Genomic DNA, 26,195 nt, shown 5'->3' on the forward strand with positions numbered 1-26,195 from the left:
ACTTAAAGGTTAGAGAACCCCAAAGGTTCGCTCGAAGTGGAGAGAAGGATATTGAATCCTCATGGGGTCTGAACACCCTTCACAGTGGTTAAATTTTCCTCCTCTAGAATATAAATATTTTTTTCTCATGGGGTTATATAGTAAATGGATTAAGCATTCCAGGTATTATGCATTATTTTTTAACACTTGCATCAAAGCTATATTCATGGTTATGGGAGGTGTAAGATCTAAGGTTTTGTATAATCCTTGTTTGAGTAGATCTGGTACACAGTTAAATCCATGACAATATAGGAAAGATTTGAGACATCATGAGATATACTGGTTTTATGGAGGTTGTTGTTTGTAGATTTGGAGTTTTGAGGTTTCCATATTTGATGGGTTTATTGCAAATCTAGAGCTTGAAAAATGTTGGGTCAAAAGAGTATCTTGGGTGGGCTTCACACAAGGGTTTTGTAGAGGAAGTTTCATAGATGACCCCTTGGGACAAAATGAACCTCACCATTGGATCTAGGAGGGCCAAGAAATAAAGATTGACATAAAGCCAAATTTTGGCCACTTTAAAAATGCAATTCTTTTTTGCTCCCATAGAGTTGTCATATGACCAACAACGTTTTCTAAGGAATCAAAACAATCAATTAAAATTCCTACACAAACAAAATTTTATTAACAATTTAATAAAAAAATGGTTGGTGGGGGTTCTATAAAACCTTTGTAATTGTTGGTATCACCTTTCTTGTTGTTGTCGCAAAGTCAATGTACGGGGTTACAACTCCCCAATGGAGCTTTGTCAAACATCGACCACTAGGGTCATTAGATCAGTAGGCTTAGCCCTTGATTGGGTGGGAATATAAATATTAGCACCCTCAAGCTCAAAACAAAAAAATAAACTTTTTTAATATTCACATCAAGTCCATAAGACCTTTTGAAATTAGATATTAAACTAATTTTTAAAGAAGTTTGGAATCCGTACTAGTTTTTCTAGTTGCATCACCATTTTTCCCTGCTAGACATGATATCACTCTAGTGTTGTCCTATACAAATGATCACACTGCCACTTGTCTAGCCCCCTTCTAAGCCTAAAGGAGTAGTTTTCTTTCAAGGGGCATAACGTTTTTTACAATGTCCATTTTTCAACTTTTGGTAGTTATCTAAAAGCTCTCTTCGACCTTGTTCAAGATGTTAACCAAAAAAATTAGAAACCTTTAACAATAAGGTGGTCCCATACATTTTATAGGAGCAACTCATGACAACATTTTTATCTAAAAATTTAGAAACCTTTAACGATAAGGTGGTCCCATAAATTTTATAGGATTAACTCATGACAACATTTTTATTTAATGACAAAATTAGGAAACCAAATCATTCTTAAAAACTCTAATATTTGAAAATAATATTTCTTCCTCCAAAATTTATTCCAAAATATATTGTTAGGAATTCAAAAAATCTAGATGCATTATAATAATGCCACGTGGATTTAAAAACTCTTAGGTTGGGGTGAGTGGAGTTGGAAGCCGTTACAAGGGAAGAGGAGAGGGGGTGGAGGTGGAGAATTTTTAACTACAACCTTAGGTAACCATTGAAAGTTTGAAGAAAAAAATTCTAATTAATCTCATAACACATATTGTCTCATTAGATAATACTTGTTTTTACATAATTTCAAATCTTATATCTCCCTCTTCTATATATGAGAGAGTAAAACATCCCCTCTTAAAATAACTTTTTAAATAATTTTTCCTTGTCAACTTAAATATAATGTGTTTCTCTTGGTCTCTCAATGAAGTTGAATGATTTTGAATATGCCCAATAGAGATCAAGTGTTGCTCCCAATGAAGTTGACAGGTTTTGAATATGCCCAATAGAAATCAAGTGTTGCTGAGTACAATGCCTCAATATCATAAAAAATAAGACTAAAATCATATCTTGAACAACTTTGACTCAAACCCTTCACTTTTAACCAAAGAAATTTCAATTTATAATTAATACTTCTTTTGAATAACTATATGATTTTGGGTTTGATGTAGAACCTTACATTCTTCTATATCAGAATTAAGATTACAAGAACAGTATTCCTTTGGGAATTCTTTTTCCCTTCTTGTGAATTTACCCTGGCATAAACCATCACTCTTTTAACTGACTTCACTGTAACGGTATTTGCGTGTTCGCCCCACATTGCTTGTAATGGAATTGATAGGATGAAGTAACGAGAAAAAGCAAGCTTCAATCTCCACGTTGTAGTTAGTGTCGCTCACCCACTATTTCCTATCCTCTCATCAACGCACAGGAATTTTTCCAAATCCTCTCCATCAATAAAACGCGTCACAGACGGCCTGAGAAGACACAAAACGTGCCTTTATTAACTCCCCCTTTCGTGTCACAAAACTAAACAGCTGAACACACCCAACTGCCCTTTCTCAGTTATATCAGTTGTCAATTTGCAGCAGAGAGATAGAGAAAAAATGACTACAATGTCGACTTGTCGAATTGCAGGGCCGTCGATCTGTGTTACCAGGGCGCCCTTAGCTTTCTGTGCGAAGCCGAGCAAGGGCTGTAGGTGGGCGAGAGAGAAAAAGGGTTTCAAGGGTTCCGATTTAGTCTTTTCACAACGCGGATTGACCAAAGTGGGCGCACGAAAACGCATGGGGGTCTATGCTGTTGCATCGCCTTCAGAGCTAGTTCAAGACAATGTCGATGCAAAGCAAGACCTTGTAAGTTCGTATTTTTCTTAAGAATGTTTTTCTCCATCATTTGCAGTCAGCTATACAGTCATTTTCATTGACACGATTGGTTTAGATTCTATGATCAATGAGGTATACTGGTTATTTCAAATTTAATATACACCCGGGACTGGATGATAACACTTTCCCATTTTTACAATTGACATGTCCTTTTATGGGTTGGGAAGTGTGGATTTTATAAGGAGCTTTTTCTTTTCAGCATCATAGATTATTAAGCAGTAGATTTTTTCAATTATCTTTTTAGGGTGCATCCAAATTTAGACGTTTCATTTTCATAGATTTATAATTTTTGACTTCACTTTTCATTCACTATTGTTATCTTTTGTGGCAAATTCACCTTGCAAGGCTGCGCCCAAGATTTGATACTGTAACTTTTTCAATCAACTGATTGATATATCTTTTAGATGTGATAGCTTTCAGATATCAATAATATTAAAATTCGCACAGGGCTTGCACCTTGCCTCCGGTGTACTACTGTAACCTGTTCAAGCTTATGATTAACATATTTTTTGGATGTCACGGCTCTTAAATATATTTCATGTTCAAATCACACAGGGCTTGCACGTATGTCTTCGACGTATTGTGATGTGGATGCATTAGTTTACACAGTTTACAGTTAACATGAATTTAAATACCACAGTTGGTATCTAGACTTGCACCTTTCGTCGTTTGTTGACCTTTGAATCAGCTGTTATTGATGATATAATTTACTTACATGTAAAATGCCACAACCAAAGGGTATCTATTTTGGTAAATTGACCCAGGGCTTGTACCTTCCATTAAAGTACACTGCCTCCAGGGGTGGATGACTCAACTCAATATCAATGCAAACTAGACATCGGAAGTTGTTTTTATGAAAGAATTTTTTTGTTCTATAATTGTGCTGATGTGTACAGTAAGTTACTTCTTCATCCACCTTCAGTGAAATGAGGGTGTTTTCTGACATATAAGCTATGCTTGAGAGGTATTTATTTCGTCCTATCTTTCTAGGGCTCATGGCATGGTTCCTTCCGGCTTCTTAATACTTGATTTCTTAACGCCTAGGTGGTCCCCTGTAGTTTTTTAATAAGCATAGTGCATAAGTTGGAACCTTCTATAGTTATAGTCCTATATATATGTAGGTGGGGCTGAAATTACGCAGCTGCTGCTTAATCACACATTTATATTCCGTCAAGCTTCTAAGATGGGAAAGCAAGGGATAGAGGGACACATTTTTGGGATGGATTTTTTGAGAGGTCATTTTTTGGGGCCAGCAGGGGACAGCTATTAAAAAAGTAGGGAAAATAAATAAGTATAAGAAATTTCTAGTATTCAAATGATAACATCATAACATTGATAAGGCATTGATCATATCCATTATAGAACCTTATTATATAACATTAGAGCTGAATTGAGATTTCACATGAGAGTCAACATACAAATTAACAAAATTTCATTGCCTTAATTGTCAATGTGCATATATATATATTATATAAAAATACAATAAAATGTCAAATACTACAAATTTTAACAATAAAATAACAAAAAAAGAAAAGAAAATCTGTAGCTGTCCTTAATCAGCATTAGCTAACATTTTATCAAAACTGGAGTAAGTCTGAGTCATTGCCACTATGAGGGATCGCCTCATTCAATGGAATCCCAATGAGTCCCTCCTTGCATCTCATCAATTTGTGTGGTGTCTTTGAGATCAACATCCCAACATGTGGCTAAAGTTTGACGATATTTAGGAGTTTGTTGATTATGAAGTCACAATGCACTATGCATGGCCACAAACTTCTTTGTTTGTGGAGAGGTGAGCCAATTTTTCTTGATTGATTGATGAAGTTGTTTGTGGACCAATTCCTTTCTGTAGTAGAGGAATTGACAATCTGAAAGGAGGTGAATGGAAAGCATTTTCAACTCTAGCGCATCCTTGCCATGCTATGTCCTGAAAATGGAAATGGTAAAACTTCATTGATCATATTGAATGTAGGCATACATATATATAAGATTTCAATGTGGTTAACGGTTGCAAAAACTACCGGTAACCAACAATGTAATAGATGACACAATTACGCCAACATTCCCCCCCCTTGTTACATTGTTCCTAAAAACTGGCCTTAGGGACCCCCCCTTAAGGCTTACACAACAAAACTTGCTGATTACTTTATATGAATACATATTTTTAGAAGATCTTCTCTTGAAGAAGCAAATCTTGAACCAAGAGGAGCTCCATCAAGTTGTCTCTTGACCCTCAGAAAGGTGTAGCTTCGAGCTTTGTTTTTAAGCTCTCAGTCCCGAACTCTCGAACCACAGTCTTGAATTATTCAACAATGATCCCTAAGAGATACGACAGATCTCTATCATTGTCTAATGATCGCGAAAGGGTATAATTCTCGATCATATACTCTGAAGCTTGCTTGACAACAACCTATATTGAGCTCAACACCAATTCTCAAACTTATCTCCAAAATATAATCTTCACAACACATGTATTCTTCAAATTTGTTAGCATCAACAAAGAAAACAAAAAAGAAAGCATAAACCAAAAAATGCCAAAATTGCTTCTCATGCAGAACACCATCTCAAATTGAGAAGCAATCTCGAGATGATGGAAATTCCTCCATCCTCTGATGCCGCCAGCCTCCAAAATTTTGAAATTTTGTAGCACTGATGCACCATTGACACTAGCAAATGCATAGTTGACACTAGGAGAAGAGTCATTAATAATACATTCATCATCTGTGGAATCTTCATCTTTAATACAAGCAACATTGCCTTCATCAGATTGTTCTTTTACTTTTCCCTTAAGCACATCACTAGCCCGAGTTCTACAATCCCAAGCTGTGTGACCCATTTTCTTACAATAAAAACACTTAATTCTCTCTGATCTTCTATAATGACTTCTTGAGTAAAGTGCTTTTTCCTGAGAATCTGATCTTTTGTAGTTGCTTCTTGAATACAGTGCTTTCCCTTGAGGATCATCTTCCGATTCTTCTTTTTTTCTCTTATCTTCAGCTAGAAGAGCTGAAATCATACCTTCTAGAGTTTGTGAAGGTATTTGACTAAGCGTGAAAACAACATTGTTGTATTTGAAGGCAAGCTGTTTAACAATATGGCCTTTGCATCATCATCATCTACAGGAGCCTTAACCTCTGCAAGCTGTCTAATGAGAGATCACAAATTACTTAAATGGTTTGACATTGTGATCTCATCTTCCATCTTGAACCTAAACAATTGAAGTTTGAGAGAGATTTGCATTGACCGCTTTGGCTCCGAACAATTTATTCAAGTTATCCCAGATTTCATTTGATGATTTATCTAAATCTATGTGATGCAATTCAGTGTCAGAAAGAGCAAGACCAATAATAGCCTTCGCTTTATTATCTCTGTTATTCCAGGCTAATAGCTTGGTTGCATGTGTAGGTGGTTTCTCCTCTCCTCTTACTATACCCTATAAATTCTTATTCATCAATTGCATTTGAATTTTCATTCTCCAAGTTTGAAAATTAAATCCAGAATACTTATCTAATGGAATTTCCATTTTAACAAATTACTATTATCCTTACCCCCCAAAATATGTTGAAATATTCAACCACCTTTATTTCTCCATTACAAAATAGAAAGCAAGACAATTAGTTTTACCTAAATCTTCAATGTAAAACTAAAAATACTGACTTCTAATCAACTGTCATCGTACCTTCTCATTGAGATATTCCTTACTTGCCTAGCCATTTAGGGATATTGATGGCTCTATCATTCTGTAACATCAAAGTCATACTGAAAAGCAAGGCCATTTAGGGATATTGATGGCTCTATCATTCTGTAACATCACAGTCATACTGAAAAGCAAGGCATATTACTCAATATAGAAAGTTGTTACCGTCAATTTGCTGCCATCCTCAATTTTAACCACCTCTAACTACTTCTATTTGCGCCTAACACAACAAACCAGATGCCTCTTCTATGCCTTCTAGTTTCTCATGTTTTCAAGCATTCACTGAATCACTTGCAACTGCTTCATGATTTTGCAAATATGGCTAAGCCACCCAAATGCCTTAAAACGTATGATGTATAACCGCCGCCTTCAATCTCCTTGCACGGGTTCTGCAGGTTTAGATTCGTTGTGCTGGCATTGAAAACCAAAGATGCAAGATCCAATAGATTGGGGATTATTGAATCGGTGCAGGAAGGAGGCACCGATATTCTTCACGTACTGGATCGAAGGCACCAACAATCTTCACGCACTGGATCTACCCATCATGCAAAGAATGAAGAAAACTTCTAAGCAAAATGGAATTCGTCAACAAAAATATGCTCTTCACATCCTAGTCTTCTTATTGTGAAATGCCTTTTGCATGTATCTGCAAAATCCATGCCTCTACATAGAAACTACACTAACTCCTCCAGATTTGCGCTCTGATACCAAATGAAAATGGAAATGGTAAAACTTCATTGATCATATTGAATGCAGGCGTACATATATATAAGAGTTCAATGTGGTTAACAGTTGCAACAACTACTGGTAACCAACAATGTAATAGATGACACAGTTACGCCAACATGTCCACCATGAAATAGGGCTAGTTTGATCTAATGTAGGTTTATTTGCATTCACCTTTAGTTTGTTGAATGTTGGACCATGGAGATTGACAAAGACACACCACTACATGTGAAGGAAAGCTGTCTCCTCATTGTTATACATCTTTCCAAGGGCTTTCATGATCCCTTCTTTCACCTCTTCATCATTAGGAAGTACTTTCCTAGACTTTAGTGCACACCATTTGGGATTTAAAGCATAGGTTGTTGTATTAAATAGTTGTTCATGGTGTTTCATTACTGCATCACAATGGACTTGATATTCTTTTCATATAATCCCAGATTAGGATCTTTGTTATGAATGGCTTGCTTCATTCACCCAAGCATGTTGTCAAATGTCTTTTAAATGTCTTCAAGACTAGAGGAGTCTGAATCAACATATCTTATTATCTACACAAGTAGTGAATTGAGGGAGAGCAAACACATTTGCAAACAATTTTTTATTTATTTTAAAATTAAGACTTTAATGACAAGGAGTGAGTGCTGTTACAAAGGATGAAAATTTCGCAAGGTAGAAACATTAATAAATTAAGAATTTTATAAAAAAAAAAAATAAAAATAAATTCTTACCTCACTATGGATCACCAATCATCATCAAAGTTCTTTTGTTTCATACATATTTTTTTCAACCATGTATGCCTTATGCCACCTACTTCACTCCACGTTAATCATCATTAATTGTAGAGGCTCCTGCAGCTTGAACGTCCTCTCTAGCAAGATAAAATAGTTGGCATATCTAGTTTGCACGGGCTTGGGGAATTCCTTTCTTGAAAAAGTCTTTAAGAGAGCAAATGAGGTGTGGTGATTGTAAATGAACATTTGCAACCCCCTCTTCACCAATTTATTTTCCCTATGTCTTTCAATGTGTTGTTCACCATATGAACACAACATGGAGTCCAAAAAAAGTGCTTGTAAGCGCTTTAAGCCATCAAGCTAATTGATATACATATATGTTTTGATTGGTGACCACCTATAAAACATTTGAGTCCCCAACCTCTTGTATAGCATCTTTCAAAATACAAAATTGGAAGTGTGAATCCTTCCTCTTTCTTGAGCAATCAATAGCTCTAACAACATAAGAGCTAGCTTCACATGTGAGAATTATATTGACAAGTTGTTGATGTCTAATATTGATCTACCCATCCATGACGATTGATTAGCTTGTCCTCATTCAAGTTTTCCTTATGTCTTCTATCAACACACTCACCTTAGACTACTCTCTATCAAGGGGTCTAGTGTGTAGTTTATGTTTTTTAATGGAAGCATATCAGGGACTAATAGCAATTGCATTTTTCAACATTTGTTTGAAGTAGAAGAACCTGAGTTGGCATGTGTAATGTCCAACTGATACACACCTTTAAAGTATAAATGCTAATTGAGTAAAGTAAATGTAATCTAGAGCCACATGAGCCAAAACTTGACTAATAATTTTAAAAAAATATATGACATGATTCTACAACCAATACCATTAACACAAGTCCATTTACAATATTTTGGCATAACTATAATCTAAATCATTAAATGTTACAGATGCAAGCACACACACCTTGAAAAAAACTTTAGAACTATAAATGACAACATAAGCAAATAAGTAAGTGTCATCTACTCTTCTCAATTAGTAGGTCACAAGATACATGAATAGATTAACACTTGCATCACCAAACCTCTTCCATTTACATCCTTCGTAACCTAAAGTAGAAAAAAGAGAGCGTTGTCGAGTTGATATCCACCTTGCCACGAAGTACTAGACTTTCCCATGCTATTCCATTCGAGTGAAAAATTGATTGAACAAAATAATCAGATAATTACATTGAATGATATACACACGTATATATAGAGCCTACAAGACGATGTTCTATAAATAGAACTAGTCGTTAAAGTGAAATCAAATAAGCTAAAAAACTTAAAAAGCTAAATATAGCTTAAAAAACTAAATAATAAAAAGCTAACTAAACAAGCTAAATAAGTCGACTAAAAAGCTAAATAGCTAAATAAGTCGACAAATAAGATGACCACTAAGAATAGAAGATATTAATCTTATTTTAACACCCTCCCAAATGGTCATTGTACTCAATACCCTACAGAAGACATTGCAGGTGTTATGATCACAAATGCAAAGACCATTTGCTGCTACGAAGGCCCTCCCAGGATCTGCAGAATGTAAATGACCAAGAGTACCAAAAGCCATCCAAGCTAATGTAGCCTTCACACGCGAATTAGAGATCTGGCACACGCCAATTACTGAAGCCTAAAACCATGATTTTGAGGAAAAACCAGCAAACCCTTTTGCAGAAGAGTACTGAGCACTGTTTTCTCCAACAACTCCTAAACAGACTGCAAGATACCACTGTTGTAGATGTTTGCCCTGGCAGTGTGACCCAAAATTGACTGCAACAAAGCACGATTTTTGAGGAGAAAAATCGATCAAAACCCGAGAACTTCACGAATCACAAATCCCACACGAACTTCGCGTATTACAGATGATTTTTGAGGAAAAAATCGTAAAAACCAGCAAACAATTTTTCAGGAAAAAATCGTGAAAACCCTGGAAATCCCACGCAAACTTTGCGGATTACAAATGAGAATTTTTAAGGAAAATTAAAAATCGTAAAAACCTTGGGACCTGTAGGACGAGGTCTGGCCTAAATCAATCTGATCAAGGCAACGATTTTCAGATATCGTGAACATGCGTTGTGGCAGCTGTTAAACTTCTGACTGTGTTCCAACATGATGTTGGTCAAAGATGCCATCACGAAAATTGAGGTTGAACGAGGTCAACCTAGTGAAGGCACGAGATAGAAGAATCTGATTAAAAATCAGAATAGAAGCAACTGCAAAATGAATCTGAAACCCCGGAGTGGAATTTGAGGCACGAAACCCAATGCACGAATTTCGAGGTTTGCCCGAAAAATCCAGAAATTAAAATTTCCTACAGATTTGAACCCTGAAAATTTTCTGAAAAAAATCAGAAAATAATAATCTACAAAAAAATAATATTTTTTTAAAGGCAAAAAAAATATAAGAAACCAAAATAATTTTTTTTTTTAAAGGGAAAAATATTTAAAACCCAACAAATAATTTTTTTTTTATGGGTAAAAAATTATAAAACCAGACGAAATCGCGAGGAGTAGAAATTGAAAATCAGGCTGCTGCCATGGAAGAGTCAATGCAGAACCTAGATCATCAATCGCGCGGGAAGTCTGCCTAAATCGCATATTAAAATCTGCATAAAACAACCCAGGGCCATAGTTGTGCAAAAATTGCGGACAAAAATAAAAACTGCCGTTAGGAAAAACCCTGCTGCTAAAAATGTACCGAAAATTGCGGTGCGTGGGTTTTGAAAAATCGTGCTGAAAAATTTCCACACTATGAAAAAAAAAACACGATCTGCAGCAAAAATGATCGCCAAAAAGGAAAAAAACTGTCGTGAAAAAAGGATGGAAATCATACAAAATACAGGCACGAAAAAAGTCATGTCGCCACTGCCATTGAAACGCCGCCGGAAATCGCATGGAAAACATAGTCGCGCGGCCGAAGACAGTTGACGCAAAAAATGCCAAAAAAACCCTGATGCGGGTTACAGGAAAACGCGAATCTTCAGCCCGTGTGAGCAAAAACAACCCACAATTTTCACGAATAGGCCCACCAGATTTCTTCACATAAAGACCTTCGACCCTACAAAAAAACGAAATTTTTCCTTCCAAAAACCCTTGAAAGATCACCAAAAAGAACTTCCAAAAATTGCAAAATATCACCAAAAAAACAATTAAAAAATAATTCTGGAATAAATTCCAGGCAAGAGGGTACGAATTTTTAAAAAATTCGCCAAACCATAAAAGAGCCCATTGACCCGCTTTGATACCATGAAAAATTGATTGAACAAAATAATTAGATAATTACATTGAACGATATACACACTTATATATAGAGCCTACAAGATGATGTTCTATAAATAGAACTAGTTGTTAAAGTGAAATCAAATAAGCTAAAAAACTTAAAAAGCTAAATATAGCTTAAAAAGATAAATAATAAAAAGCTAACTAAACAAGCTAAATAAGTCGACTAAAAAGCTAAATAGCTAAATAAGTCGACAACTAAGATGACCACTAAGAATAGAAGATGACCATTATAGAAGATATTAATATTATTTTAACATGGAGTAGTTGGACCCATCACAAAGGATCTATCCCCATGTGGCCAACATGCATGATGGAATCTTATTCATTGTGTGAATATTTTGACAAGCTAGCATACCTATAGGTTCATGCATCTTGTATCTAATGTGCATGTCAATTGATAATATATTATGGAAGAGAATGCAAATATGCTGTACACTTGTAAGTGTAAATCAATAATAATTAATGTTTATGGCATAGAATGCCTCAATCACCTCGCTATGATCAAGATGGAGAATACAATATCCAGAATATAAACCCATACTAGAATTAATTCCAATAATATAGTTCTAAGAAAATAATATTATACATAATGATAATACCCTTTGAAATTGCATATTTTCATCATATCATCACTTATTGATTTTCAATCTGCTGATTGTAGTGAAACAGGACAGCACTAAAACACTCATAACTTTTATGCCCCTTGTCCAAATTTAAAAATCCAATATGTTTTAGAAGGGGGAAACAATGAAGAACAAAACCCAAAAACGGTTTTTCAAGAATCCCAACTATTTAAGAGTAGTTTTGTTTGCAATACAGTTCGCTAGATTCTTACCAGAACAGCAGTTTGATGAAACAAACTAATTCTAAATTATGTTTTTATGTACATAAAATTTGGCAGTAGTTCTAGAGGGTCTACTTCAATAGGCAACTAGAGCCCAAACACATATTGTGCCTGAAGTCTCCACTTAGGAACATAACTTGTAGATCATATATGCCAAGAGCATGAGAATCTTTAAATGATATTTATCCTAAAGTTGCTTTGCATGTTTGCTAGCATTTATCTACTTCACCTGCATGCATTTACAAACCTAGATTCAAATCCTCATCAAAGCCTCTGCCCACACCTCAACCAAGCCTCTAGCTTTTGTTTCTTTTTTCATTTTTCCATTGACATAAAGCAAACTTTTATAATATTGTGCACTAGCCAAGCTGTAGAAGTAGGGTGTTTCAAGCTGAATTTATCAATATTGCATGGACCTTCTTGTTCATTGATTTCCAACATACATAATGAGATTAGGTACTCAGGCTTTCTGCCCTTAGGGTCACAATGTATTAATCACATCGTACATTAAATAAAGCCTTCACTTGAATAATACAGAAGTATTATAATTGGGTTCAAGTTGCAAATTTCGCTATAGCTTTGCAAACCTTTATTTTCCCCAAGTAGAGTATGGTCACTTCAGAGCAACCACACAAGTAGTCTTTAGGAGAGAGATTGATGGCTATTTTTAAAACAAATGCAGAAGCATATGGATTTCAAAGAATTGATTCATTAACAGAATGAGCAAGACGCTCATAAATAATACACGAATATTTACAAGAATAGCAAGTTTCTAATAAGAAACTGCTGAGAAGATCGAAGACGATCTAACTAAAATAGAATATACACTATTGAGCATTAATACTAAAATTAACATTATTTTAATATTCTATTACCCTCCCTTAATGCTCAATCTATTAACAACACCTATAGACCCCCTGAATTTTACAAATTTATCAGGACCAAGGGGCTTGGTGAAGATGTCTGCTGGCTGCTCCGAGGTAGGAACATATAGCAACTGGATGGATCCGTCTTCAACTAGCTGTCGAATATAGTGACAATGAGTTTCCACATGCTTGGTTCTTTCATGGAAGACTGGATTCTTGGCGAGTTTGAGCACTCCCTGATTATCACAGAACAAGGGAGTAGGACCTGCCTGGGAGACATGCATATCCGCAAGGATTCGTCGAAGCCAAACCGCCTCACAAGATGCCTTAACTGCTCCCCGATACTCTGCTTCTGTCGAGGAGAGAGCCACTGCCTGCTGCTTCTTACTAGTCCATGTGACAGCACCAGATCCCAAACTAAACACATACCCTGCTGTAGACTTACGGTCATCAATCGAACCTGCCCAGTAAAAATCTGTGTAGCCACTGAGTATAGGATCAGAACTCCGAGTGTACAGAAGTCCATAATCAGGAGTGCCACTCACATAATGCAGCACACGCTTCGCTGCTATCCAATGATTAGCCTTGGGAGCTGTCATGAAGCGTGAAATGTAGCTCACTGCAAAACTGATGTCAGGTCTAGTGGCAGTAAGATAGATGAGGCTGCCCACTAGTTGCCTGAACAGAGATTCATCCACAACTGGTGAAGATGACTGAGCTGAAAGTTTGAGCTCGGGTTCCATAGGAGTAGAGGCAGGTTTGCAATCCTGCATTCTGAACCTGTCCACAAGACTTCTGGCATACTTGGACTGAGAGAGAAAGATACTGTTCTCAGTCTGCCAGACTTCAACTCCTAAGCAGTAATGTAGAAGTCCCAAATCTGTCATATCAAAGGTGCGGCACAAATCCTGTTTGATCCCAGTGATCAAATGTGCTGAACTGCCAGTAATGATTAAGTCATCCACATAGACAACCACAAACAGAACATCATTACTAGTATGCTTGATATACAGGTTTGCATCAGATGGACTCTGCTGAAAACCATGATCTGTCAGGTACTTATCAATTTTCATGTACCAAGCCCGAGGAGCTTGTTTCAGACCATAGAGTGCTTTGACTAGTCTACAGACCTTCTGTTCTTGACCAGCAACCTTGAATCCTAGGGGTTGCGTCATGTAGACTTCTTCCTGTAAGTCACCATTCAAAAAAGCACTCTTGACGTCCATTTGATGGACTTTCCAACTGAACTGGGCTGCCAAGGCAAGAACGAGCCGTATGGTACTCATTTTGGCTGTAGGAGCAAAAGTCTCCTCGTAGTCAATGCCTTCTTTCTGGGAGAACCCACGAGTAATAAGACGAGCCTTATACTTGTCTAGGGTTCCATCAGCTTTGTATTTTACTTTGTACACCCATTTGCAGCTAATGGGCTTCTTCCCTGAAGGAAGATCAGAAAGGGTCCAAGTGTGATTCTTCTGAAGACTCTGGAACTCAGCTTCCATAGCCTGTTCCCACTCAGGTATACCTTTAGCCTCTGAATATGTTTGAGGCTCAAAAACACTGTGTATGTTAGCCATGAGAGCAAAATTGACTGTATGCTGCTGTTTGCTCTTATTACGGGAGGTTCTACCCTCAATGAGCTCAGTATCCTTGAGATCACCAATGGTCTTGGCCCACCATTTAGGCCGGAGAGTAGAAGTGCTAACATCTGGAGGAGCTGGAAGAGGCTCAGGATCAGGAACAGAAGCAGCAGGAGGAGGATTATTCTCCAGAGGGAACTCAGGTAGTGCATCATCGAAAATAGATTTTGCATCATCCCTCCCATCAAGCTAGCCAAATGGAAGAAGAACACTTTGAGGCTAATCCTCAGAACACTGCTCAGAAGAAGGGGACTGAAAGAATCCTCTGTCTTCATCAAATACAACATCACGACTGAAGATAAGACGTTCAGTGTCTATATCTATCAGTCTGTAGGCCTTATGATGATCACTGTATCCTATCATCATGAGTTTCTGACTTTTGGAATCCAGCTTGGAGTGCTTAGCATATGGAATCCAGCTTGGAGTGCTTAGCATATGGAATCCAAACATAGGCAACAGAGCCAAAAATTTTCAGGTGGCTGATCTTAGGCTTCTGACCAGACCAAACCTCTTATGGAGTCTTCTCCTTAACAGCCTGAGTAGGTGAACGGTTAAGGAGGTAGACAACAGTAAACACTGCTTCAGCCCAATACTTATTCGGAACACTCCTGTGTTGTAACATAGAGCGAGCCATCTCAACAACCGTACGATTGTGACGCTTGACAACACTGTTTTGTTGAGGAGTGTAGGGTGTAGTCAATTGGCGTTTGATGACATGGGTATCACAGAAGTTGGAGAATGCAGAAGAGCAAAATTCCCCCCGGTTATTTGTCCTAAGAGTAATGATGCTATATCTAGACTCTTTTTCAACAAAGGACTTAAACTTCTGAAAGATACTAAATACATCTGATTTGTGTTTAAGAAAGTACACCCACATCTTTCTACTAAAATCATCTACAATAAGCAAAAAATATATGCAACCAGTAACAGAAGATGTATTCATAGGACCACAAATATCAGCATGAAGTAATTGAAGTACCTTAGATGTGCGCCAAGACTGTCCATGTGTGAATGAAGTCCGATTCTGTTTGCCAGCTTGATAGACGCCACATACTCCAAGATGCTGAGTCTAAATATCAGGTAACCCTGAAACAAGTCCCTCCCGAGATAGCTGAGAGAGATACTGAATGTTGAGATGTCCATATCTCTGATGCCACAAAGTGCTGAGAGGAGAAACACGAGCTGCCAGAGCCACTTCAGGAGAATCACCAGTGTCAAGAAGCTTGCATAGGCCATGATCCTCTAGACCAACAACAACAGTAAGACGAGTCTCCCAATCAATGATGGAACACTTGTGAGCACTGAACACCACATCTAGCTGAGGAGAATTCCTCATAATCTGACTGACAGAGAGCAGATTAAGTTCCATACCAGGAACATAGTACACATTCAGGAAGATGAGATTCCTGCCACCAGACTGTATCTGAACAGTGCCTCTGCCAACAACTATATACTCCTCACCTCCGCCAAATACAACGGAATCACTGAAAGATGAGAAGTCTGTAAACCAGTCACGCTGATGAGAAAAGTTACGTGACGCACCAGAGTCGATGTACCAAGCAAAAGACCTGGCATGATCTGAAGACCGCTTAGCCATAAAGGCATAAAAGGCAGACTCCTTCTGCTCGGAATGTTCAGCAACATTTGCCTTCTGATGTGACCCTCCCTGCTTCTTTTGTTCAGAAGCGAGCCTCTGACGGCAATCTTTCTTCATATGGCCGTACTTGTGACAGTAATTGCACTGCACATTTTTCTTCTTAGCACCATCCTGTGTCTGAGAAGAGCCTTTTTGCTGAGAAGATTGAGAGGACTGAAATTTGCCTTTATCCTTGTGAAAGGATTGGGCTGTGAAGGCATTTTCCGAGGAGGCTGATGTAGTACCACTACTAAACTGTTGTTTCCAACGATCCTGCTGGAGAAGTTTGGTGCACAATTCTGAAAACTTCAGATCAACATTAGTGGAAGTAATATTGAGGGTCTCAATGAAGTGTTCATACGATTTCGGAAGACTTTTCAAAGTGATTACTACCATGTCTTCTTCCTCCATAGTCCGACCAATAGCTTTGAGCTGATCTCGAATATCCTTAATCCTCGTGAGGTGTTCCTGTAAGGACATACGTTCGTCCATCATAATGGAGAACAACTGATTCTTTAGAAAGAATGCTCGGCTCTTGTCGGATGTCTCATGCAATTCCTTCAGATGCTTCCAGATGTCGGAAGTTGTCTTGTCGGAAGGAATCTGTGGTAACTGATCATCAGTCACTGAGAGTTTGAGAAGCATAACTGCCTCCCGATTGCGTTCATCAAACTTATCTTGATCTGCACCAGGTGTACCAAGACTGAGCTCTTTTCCCAAAACAAGCTGGTCAAGAAGCCTATATTCAAAAATGGTCAACATACGTTGTTTCCAGATGTTGTAATTGTGGCCATTAAAGTGTTGACTGCCTTCCATTTGCACGTTTCCCAATGTACTGAAAGACGAGAGAAAACCCAAAAGGGATCTGAAAACCAAATTCAAATCTGTTGGCTCGAAAATTGAGGCATGGAAAACGATGCACCCAGAAAAATCGGGCGACTACCCAGATTAGGTTTCAAAAAACCCACCAAGAATCTGCAAGAAAAATTTATTTTCGATAAAAACTTGAAGGTAAACACCTTAATCGAAAAAACAGAGGGTTGTGGAAGCCATGATTTGCTCAGAAAATTTGACGCGCAGAAAAAAAAAACTGCAGATCGCAACGAGATTGCAGGTCGCGTCGCCGAGGGTGCAGATTGCGTCGCGTTTGCAGGTCGCGTCGTGTCACCGAGGGTGCAGGTCGCAAGACGTTTGCAGGTCGCGTCGCGTCGCCGAGGGTGCAGGTCGCGACGCCGAGGGTTGCAGGTCGCGTGACGTTGCGGACACACAGAGGTCGCAGACGCACGGAGGTCGCGGACAGACGAAACATCGAAGCAGAGGTCACGCGGGAGTTACAGTGCGGGCACACACACACAGAAAAGAAAACCTTGCGATAGCCCCCACACAAAAACGTGAATTATAGGTCCTCACACACAAGCGTGTATTATAGGTCCTCACACGAAAATGTGAATTACAGGAAAAAAATCCGCCCAAGATCACTACCGCTCTGATACCATAAAACAAATGCAGAAGCATATGGATTTCAAAGAATTGATTCATTAATAGAATGAGCAAGACGCTCATAAATAATACACGAATATTTACAAGAATAGCAAGTTTCTAATAAGAAACTGCTGAGAAGATCGAAGACGATCTAACTAAAATAGAATATACACTATTGAGCATTAATACTAAAATTAACATTATTTTAATATTCTATTAATTTTCTCTCTTCAATTTATATTGCTGAGAGTTATTTTGGCCAGCTTCAAAAGATTTTGTTGCTTTGTAGACCTCAGAAATCCATCAAACTATGCACATAGGCAATTGTTTCAGAATTAATTAGCGATTCCCAAGCTCTTTGTTTTGACACACGGAGTCTTTATAAGACAGTAATACCTAGGTTCCTAAATGGCTGTATAATATTTGACTTTAAGAGTACAATTGTACACAAACAAGGGTGCCTTATATTTCCAACTCTATGAGGTTGTTTAGAGGAAAGTTTTTATGATAATGATGGTTGCAACTTGCATCTCTTAATAGTTCAAATTTGGGTTTCAATTTAACCCCGTTGACAGCAAAAATCACAAAATTTGAAAAATGGCTTGTGAATAGTTGTCACTAAACCACATTTGGGCGAAGGGATGAAATCACTTGGTAAGCTAATTCCAAACAAAAGGTAGTTGTGATGACTAAAATAAGATTTGACAAGTGAAGGAGCATCTCCACACCATATTTGAGTTTGCCATACCATATTTCCCTAAAAAGTGTTCTTTAATAATCACATCCACAAAGAAATCAAACAAAGTACATTATTGATAATAGATTTAACTCTTTGTTCTGATTGTGCATTTCCTCCACACAAGGAAACGCAATCTAAAACAATAACTCACAATGAACCAAGTCAAACTGTATTGAATTAGACAAAATGATGTAATATAGGTAGAGACAACAGGCTCAATTTGATAATTAAATAATGAAGCTTCAAATCAAACATCGCACAATTCTAATGACAGAGAATTATAAGGTTCATGTTTTTCCTCACCATTGATAACCATATATTCCCTCTACAAAGCAAGAAATTGTTGAAAATTATGAAGTTCAGGCTTGTCGAGAGATTGTTGGTGCTCTAGTTCACAAAATCATGGCCAAAACATAAATTGTATTAGAAACAAATATAAAACTACCATCCTTAAAATGCCCTATATATTTGCAATTAAAACGCCTCAGAAATAAAATAAATGAGAGAATTTTCAGACCAGCAAGATTGATCTCCTGAGCTGTATAAATCATCACAATCGCCTGCAAGATCTGTTGGGTGCCAAGATCTGAGTCTCATTCCATAATTTGTTCCAGCACTTCATCATTTATTGCACCTTTTCATCAACATCACTAATAAATTTATAACTCTACTATATCTTGCAGGTGAAAACTGCAGCCCCAAGGTTTAGCATATGGTTTAAAATTCATGGAGACGGGTAGCTTCCCTATTGAACTCAACTCTTTTTTATTTTAATATCCTTCTTTCCATTCTTGGCAAGAAAGTTTTAAGCAAATTGTAGCTGCCAGGTGCAAAGCAAATTTCACAACTTAAGCCAGCATGCTTCCATGGTAAGAATTCCTGCCATTTATGGTAGCATCACAAGGCACGTGAGAGGGTAAAGAAAAACAATTTTAATTTATTTTTATTTTTATTTTATCTTTTTAAAATCATTTTAGTATTTTCTCCAAAATAAAATAAGAATATTAACATATCAATATTTAAAATATAATAATAATTAATAATACTATTAATTCTATTTCATAACTATAGTAGTATTGAAATTTAATATTAACATATAATGCTCTATATTTAATATTAATTTTTATAATAATAATTAAATAAAAGAAAATGCCAAATTCCATTTAGTTTGGGGTTCAACTTGGTCGAATGCCGAATACCACTACATATCAACAAGTAGCACACTCTTGTGCTAAGTTTGGCTCGTGACTCAATACTAACACAAGCTCTCTAGGTTTCATCCTTAGGAAATTGTATACAAGTGAGGAACACATATATGTACTAATCTTATGCAACTTAGCTACATAACTCTGAGTGTGTGTGTGTGATTCTGTCATGACAAGTTGCCACCATCGGCTAAAACCTTTTCCTCAATAATACTCTCTCTCCAATGTGAGAGAGTGTCACTAGTTCCTATCAGACTTACATGATTAGCTATCACCATCATAATAATTCTTCAAAAGACACTTAACATAACCAAATCCTCTTGCCTAATTGTTTGATATTAAACAATTAATATACAATAATTCAATAATCAAGCTAAGCTAATTAAATTTGATGTGGGTAGAATAGGCAAATAAAATTTTGGCAAATGAAGCATCCACCACTTCCTATGATTGCAATATGAACATCTTTGCAATATTAGTAGCCATTTTCTTTTCTTTGATAGAATCCTTACCCCCCTTTGACTTTCAACATCTAGGGTTTGGGTGAACAATGACATACTAGGCTCTATAGTCTCTACTAGCCTTCTATTATTTATTGCATCGTCCTCCATGTACAACCTAGTCACCTTTGTCTTCTTAGCTGGGGTTTTTTTTTCACAACCTTGTACCCCTATCCATATATGCACAAAACATAATAATAAATCTTTTTGTAGCTACCCCTATAATTCATCTTGCACAAATGATATAGCCAAACTCTATTCACCTTTGAATTTTTTTTGACTTTGTTTGTGGATTTTACATATTGTAAAAGGGGTATTTTAGGATTCGATCAGAATGTAGGCCTTCTACATAAAATTTTAGGAGAGAGGACGGGCATTCAAATGGGTTATTTTAATCGACAATCCTCTTTAACACTCCCACTTCAAGAAGAACCCTGAGTGGTACTTGTATGACCTCTTTATTGAACCCGAACCTTCTCATCTTCACTACCCTAATTGCTGCTTATTGTTAAAAAAGTAAAAACTCAAAGCACAGCTGCAAGTGCAAATATAAAACAAAAAAGGACTCTTGAAGTGTTTGAAACTAAAAAAAGACAAGAAAAATGCAAAAGAATTTGTGCAAATAATTAATAAACAATGGATGGTAAACTTACGTCAAAGATGTAGATTTGATTTTCTCTCGCCTTCTTGTCACTGCTATTATCTTCTCTTCTTACAGCTGTTTTCTTTCTTTGCCATCTTATTCACATAATATGAAATGGCAAAATGAGTGACTTTTTTGTTTTCAGTCGTTACTTGTTAGTGTGGTTGTTGTCAAAGTAGCTGGATACATCTCAGCCCCTCCCTGGGTATGCATATGCATATTTCTGTATCCGTATGCAATACTTCATGGATACATGCTTGATACTGTACATACGCATGCCTAAAAAACCTTGACTTGCCAACCATGCCAAATACTGTGTGATTTGATTTTTTTAAAAGTTGACGTAATCTTCCTAAATTAAAAAAAACTTAAATAATTTTTTTTGTTTTTGGTACGAACAAAACGTACACCAAGTGATGTAGACAAATGAATGTTTATCTATTTCAGCGACCCATTTTTTGGGCTATCTTCCAATGCAACTCTACTATTTTTTGCATATTGTAAAATTTTATAGCAACTTATAATAATGTATGTACCAATTATATGTTTATATTGCTTTTAAAGTAATGAAAATCTCCTCTAATAACTTAGAAAATTGTGTTATATTATGTGTATGTGTTTTTAATGAATGACGTGTCCAACCGTGTCCATATTGGGGTCTTAAAAACTGGCCGTATCTGTATCCAATACTGTATTTGAATTTGTATCCATATCCATCTCCATGCAACTTTGGTTGTTGTAAAGGGTGTGGTGCTGCTTGTGGGCCCAAGCATCCCCTATTTATTTTCATTTTTTGTATGTTTTGTTTTTAAATTGCATTTTTCGAGATTGGGCTGTAGGGGACAGGCATCCTTCTCTAAGACAGTTGGTGGATGTTGTAATGTCCCCTTTTGGGAATTACCCTAGATTTTGCCCTAGAATCACAAATTCGATTAAAACAAGGAGCATAATATAGTTAGAGGAATAACCTTTACCAAAGAATACAAAACAAGATGGATCCTGTTTGAAACCCTGCAAACAAGTTAGACAATTATTGAAAAAAACAATACATAATGTTGATTATCACAACCAACTCAATCATATAATATCGATAATTTAATATTTGTGTTTAATCATAACAGTATGGATAAGGGAACATGACAGGGCGCCTGAAGCAATCCTCTACCCTAGGCCCAAGAGCGGATACACCATCCCTCTTGGCCACATGTAGCCCTTTGCCATCCATCCTTCATGAGGTGGTGGACCTAGTGAAGAAGCTTGTACCTGCTCTCCCTACTCATGCCACCTTATTCGTCTGGCCATGATTGAGACTCCTTGAATATATTAACCATTGTTGAACTTGAGGTTGGTGGGGAAATCACAATAGGGTGTCTCGAGTGTCCTTCCCTTCTAAGACCAAGGGCAGGGGACACCTTGCATCCCCTTGGCCTCATGGGATTATCAGTCTTCTACCTCCTGAGACCAGGTAGTAGTGCCCTCATGTTGTGTTAAATCCAATAATGCCAATACGCCAATAATGGTTTCCCCACGGTGACCTTATATCTGAAACATGGTGAGTGCTGTAGTACCGTTTACCCAGCCCTCGTCTTCACTGTTGGATTCATCGATTGTTGATGGGCCATCCCTCCACCGATTGAAATGTTCTGCTTAATTAATCAGCCCCAGTCAATTAATGTTCAAAGGCGGGGGAGGGTGGGTGGATATAGGAAAACCCCCCGCCTAGGGTTGGATGGGCCCTACTATTATAAGCTACCCCGCCCCCATGCATGACATGTCCTGAGGGGGGAGTGAAGGGGAAAAGTTGTAAAAGGAGTTGGGAGATGATAAAGTGCTGGGGGTTGTCATCCCCCTCCTGGCATGGTGGACCTCGGAGGGGAGAGACTGGTTCCCGGAAGTCGAGGAGATGGTCAGGTCGGGGTCAGGAATTGCAGTCGATCCAGTTGATGAAGCAGCCGTCGGTGAAGCACCAATAGTTGTAGTGGTTGATCCTGTTTATTAAGCAATTAGTTAAGCCCCTCTATCTATAACCCACCCACCAACTTTCGCCCATTAACGGTTTGCCAGAACGATGCCGTTTACCCAGTTTAAGTTCAAGTGGATCCAGTCCCAGGTGCAGTCGAAGAACCTACTTACTCCAGAGCTAGTTCCTGCATGCTCGATTCTATAACTATTTTAGCAACCAGTTAGGACGAGGCCGGACCAAGAACCCTCCTTCCGGCATATTCCTGCATACATTAAGTATCTCATGCATACCATAAATAAATAACAATGCTACAGCCTGCAATAATTAAGATTTTCTGGACTGATCTAAATGTCTGATCGCTGATGTATTAAGGATTGCTTTGCTCTTATGAATACCGGTCCTTGTTCAATTGTCTTTCCTTATGCCTTGTCCACTCCCAGGCTGATCTGGTTATATTCCCCTGAAGAAGAATGCGAAAGGGGGTGTCCCTTATTTAGTTGCAGTCGTTCTTTAAAGGGATGTCCCTTCCTTCATACCCGCTGCCCTTTCATTAGCGGCTTGTTAACCTTAATACAATCGCACCCCACTATTATTATAGTGTGTCTTTTTCCCTTGATCACAGTATTAAGGAATCGTGGCTAAGTTAATATTTATTTTGATGTTTATTGCTTGTTGCTTGTGTGATTTGCAGAGTCATTAATTATGGCTGTTGTTAACCCTCGATTGCTGCCTTCTATGAATTTTAAAATTTGTGATGTCTTATAAATAAGACATTTTCTGTTGATTAGGACAAGGTTTATATTGCTTCCATCCCTTAGTTGAAATGTCCTTGAGACTTCATTTTATTTTTAAGAAACACCTAGAAATGTCAAAGGATATCTAGGCACTCCCTCTTGAGGATGACTAGTCATGTCTTGATGGTTGTGGGCATTCCTAAAAAAAATTGACATTTTTGGGACATTTACAGTTTGTTAGCAAATTGGGGATGGCTGGGGAATGTTTCAAACCTGTGCCCACATACCTCAAATGTTTCCAGCAGGGGATGGATTATGAAAATGTAGTGGACGTCTTCTTGGAATACGTAACCAATTTGTCATATGGCTGCACATTTTGTCTTCCCTCCTTTTTGACATTGTCTTCTAGATTTTACCTTCAAATTTGGTACAATAAATCTATCACTGTTTGGTAATTACTTAAAACAAGCAAGGCAAAAAATATGGAACCACTGGCGTCAAAAAAATCTCCTGTAAAATTTGAGCATTGCCTGCTAAAAGAAATTTGCGAAGCATTTGCATGTGACTCTGCTGTTATACTCTTCCCACTCAGTTGACTGTTGAACCCAGAATTGTATTTATTTACTCAATTTACTACGAATATGCTGTAATGTCCTCCTTTTGGATATATCTGATTTTTGCCTAAAAATAACAATTCCAACAATATGACTTATTTACAAAGAGTATTCTATAACTAAACTACATAATAGCTATTGAACTTAAGTGAAATAATCAATTAATATCAATGACAATGATTGTGATGATTTGTATTGTTAAACAATATCTCCTAAATACATTTGGATCCATACTATAGTTTTTTCCAACAGCCAACCATATTAGGGATTTGATGGGAAGAACGATAGGGCTGGGAGACTGTTCTCCACAACTTAAGCCCAAGGGTGTGGAACATCCAACCAAGACAATTAAACTCCTTGGTCCACAAGCAAAACAACTTGGGGTGGTCTACTTAATTGAGGGAACTGGTCTACTGCATCTCCCTACCCTGTTTCCTTACTAATCCCACATGTGATTGCTTGTAGGAAAATTAATTGATTAAATACTAGTTCTAAGAATCTTAATAGACTGGCAATTTAATTTAATAGATAAATTCAAGATTCAGTAGAGATTTCATAATAAAAAATAGACTCAATCATATTGCATACTGTTGATGTGTCTTTTCTACATGATCAAACACAGAATAAAATACCCATAGGCATCTTATCCTCTCTTGAACAAAGTTTCCTTGAATGCTGAAGATTTCGCCTAAGGATCAATCGAGGCAACTCGAAGGTTCTGGTATGTAGGTTCTCTACGTGTGGATAAGCACCAATGTTCGTTGTGTTTGCTGTTTCATCAAGGGGCCTTACGTACTTTCTATGAAAGCTGGTTCTTGCAACTACTTGACCAATGAGGAACTGGAGTCTACTAATACTAACCGATGTTTCAAAAAAAGGACAAAAGATAAGGGATTAGGGAAGACTATGCTAAAGTAGGCCTATGAATGACGAAATGGAGGGCAATCTTAGTGAAATTCTACCAATTTCAATATCGCCATAGAACAACAACTCTACTGGAATCGGTGCAATCTTCTAAGGGAAATCAAAGATTTTCAAATCATTCATGAACATAGATACTATCAATAGGATACATATCAATACTCAAGCATTGATTGAACCCTAAACAGTTTCAATATCTCCACCACACAGGGCACACTTACAATCAGTAAGAGGCTAAAGGTTTGGACTATGAGCTTCACAATAGTTCATACACAACATCTCATCATTCAATCTAACTTTAACATCTAAATATTATCTTCAAATAAAGTGATTCAAGAAGATAAACTATGTAAGAAGCCACAAAGATTGCAATAAAACACCATAACTTCAATGTTTCATTAATCTCATAGCAAAATATAACAACAATTGCTCTACTTTCTCTCTTCACCAAATTTACTCTCTATCTAAGTTACCGGGTTCGAGTTCGGTTTGGTTCGGTGACTAACTTTGGCAAAATTTATCTAATGTTTTGGCCTCCTTCTGTTGACATGCCACAGCCCTAGGTTATCGGGTTCACCTAATTTCGGCTATGATGTTTGAAATTCGGCGGATTGAAAAAGAAGACCTAAAATATTTGCTGTATTTCGCCCAAATATTCGTACGGAGTAGTGCTTAGGGTTTTTAATTAAAATATATTTAAAAATAACAGTCTATGAGTCCAACGTGGTGCGTGAGGTTGCAAGTTCAGACATTTCGGGAGAGCTTGGGGTATGAAATTTTGAGATCCCGTATGGCTTTTTAAAGAAATTTGATGAGATTTTTTTCTTGACTTTTTACGCTCGGGGCATTCCTCAATCTGGAGCCTGTGCCTTTTGTTTGACGCCCGAGCCTTAAGCGTGGGAAATCCTTCACTATTGTTCCAACGCAGCTCTACTAAAACTTAATAATATATTTAAGGGATAGACGTCGTTATTTTTTTATCGGGAATCATGTTTTATAATATATATTTTTATTTATTGTATGAAACTTAATATAATATAATATAATATATATTATATTATATAAATATTATAGTATATTATATTATTATATAGTATATAATAAATAATAGTATATATATATGTTTTAATTGTTTTTGTACTAACGAACCCAAACGAACCCAAACCCCTTTTCAAAATTTTGCCTTACCGGCGTGCCGG

General features: G+C 37.2%; 1 protein-coding gene across 1 annotated transcript in view; it reads left to right on the forward strand.

Annotated features, from left to right (window-relative positions):
* The first annotated feature begins 2,062 nt into the window (after window positions 1–2,062).
* LOC131045301 (pyruvate dehydrogenase E1 component subunit alpha-3, chloroplastic) overlaps window positions 2,063–26,195 on the forward strand; it is a 34,980-nt gene continuing 10,847 nt past the window's right edge. Inside the window, exon 1 of the mRNA XM_057978866.2 lies at window positions 2,063–2,705. Within this exon, the coding sequence (XP_057834849.1) occupies window positions 2,457–2,705 (249 nt within the window). The 5' untranslated portion in view covers window positions 2,063–2,456. The remainder of the gene's footprint in view (window positions 2,706–26,195) is intronic.

The sequence above is a fragment of the Cryptomeria japonica genome, chromosome 3, assembly GCF_030272615.1.
Source record: "Cryptomeria japonica chromosome 3, Sugi_1.0, whole genome shotgun sequence".
In the NCBI taxonomy this organism is placed as follows: Eukaryota; Viridiplantae; Streptophyta; class Pinopsida; order Cupressales; family Cupressaceae; genus Cryptomeria; species Cryptomeria japonica.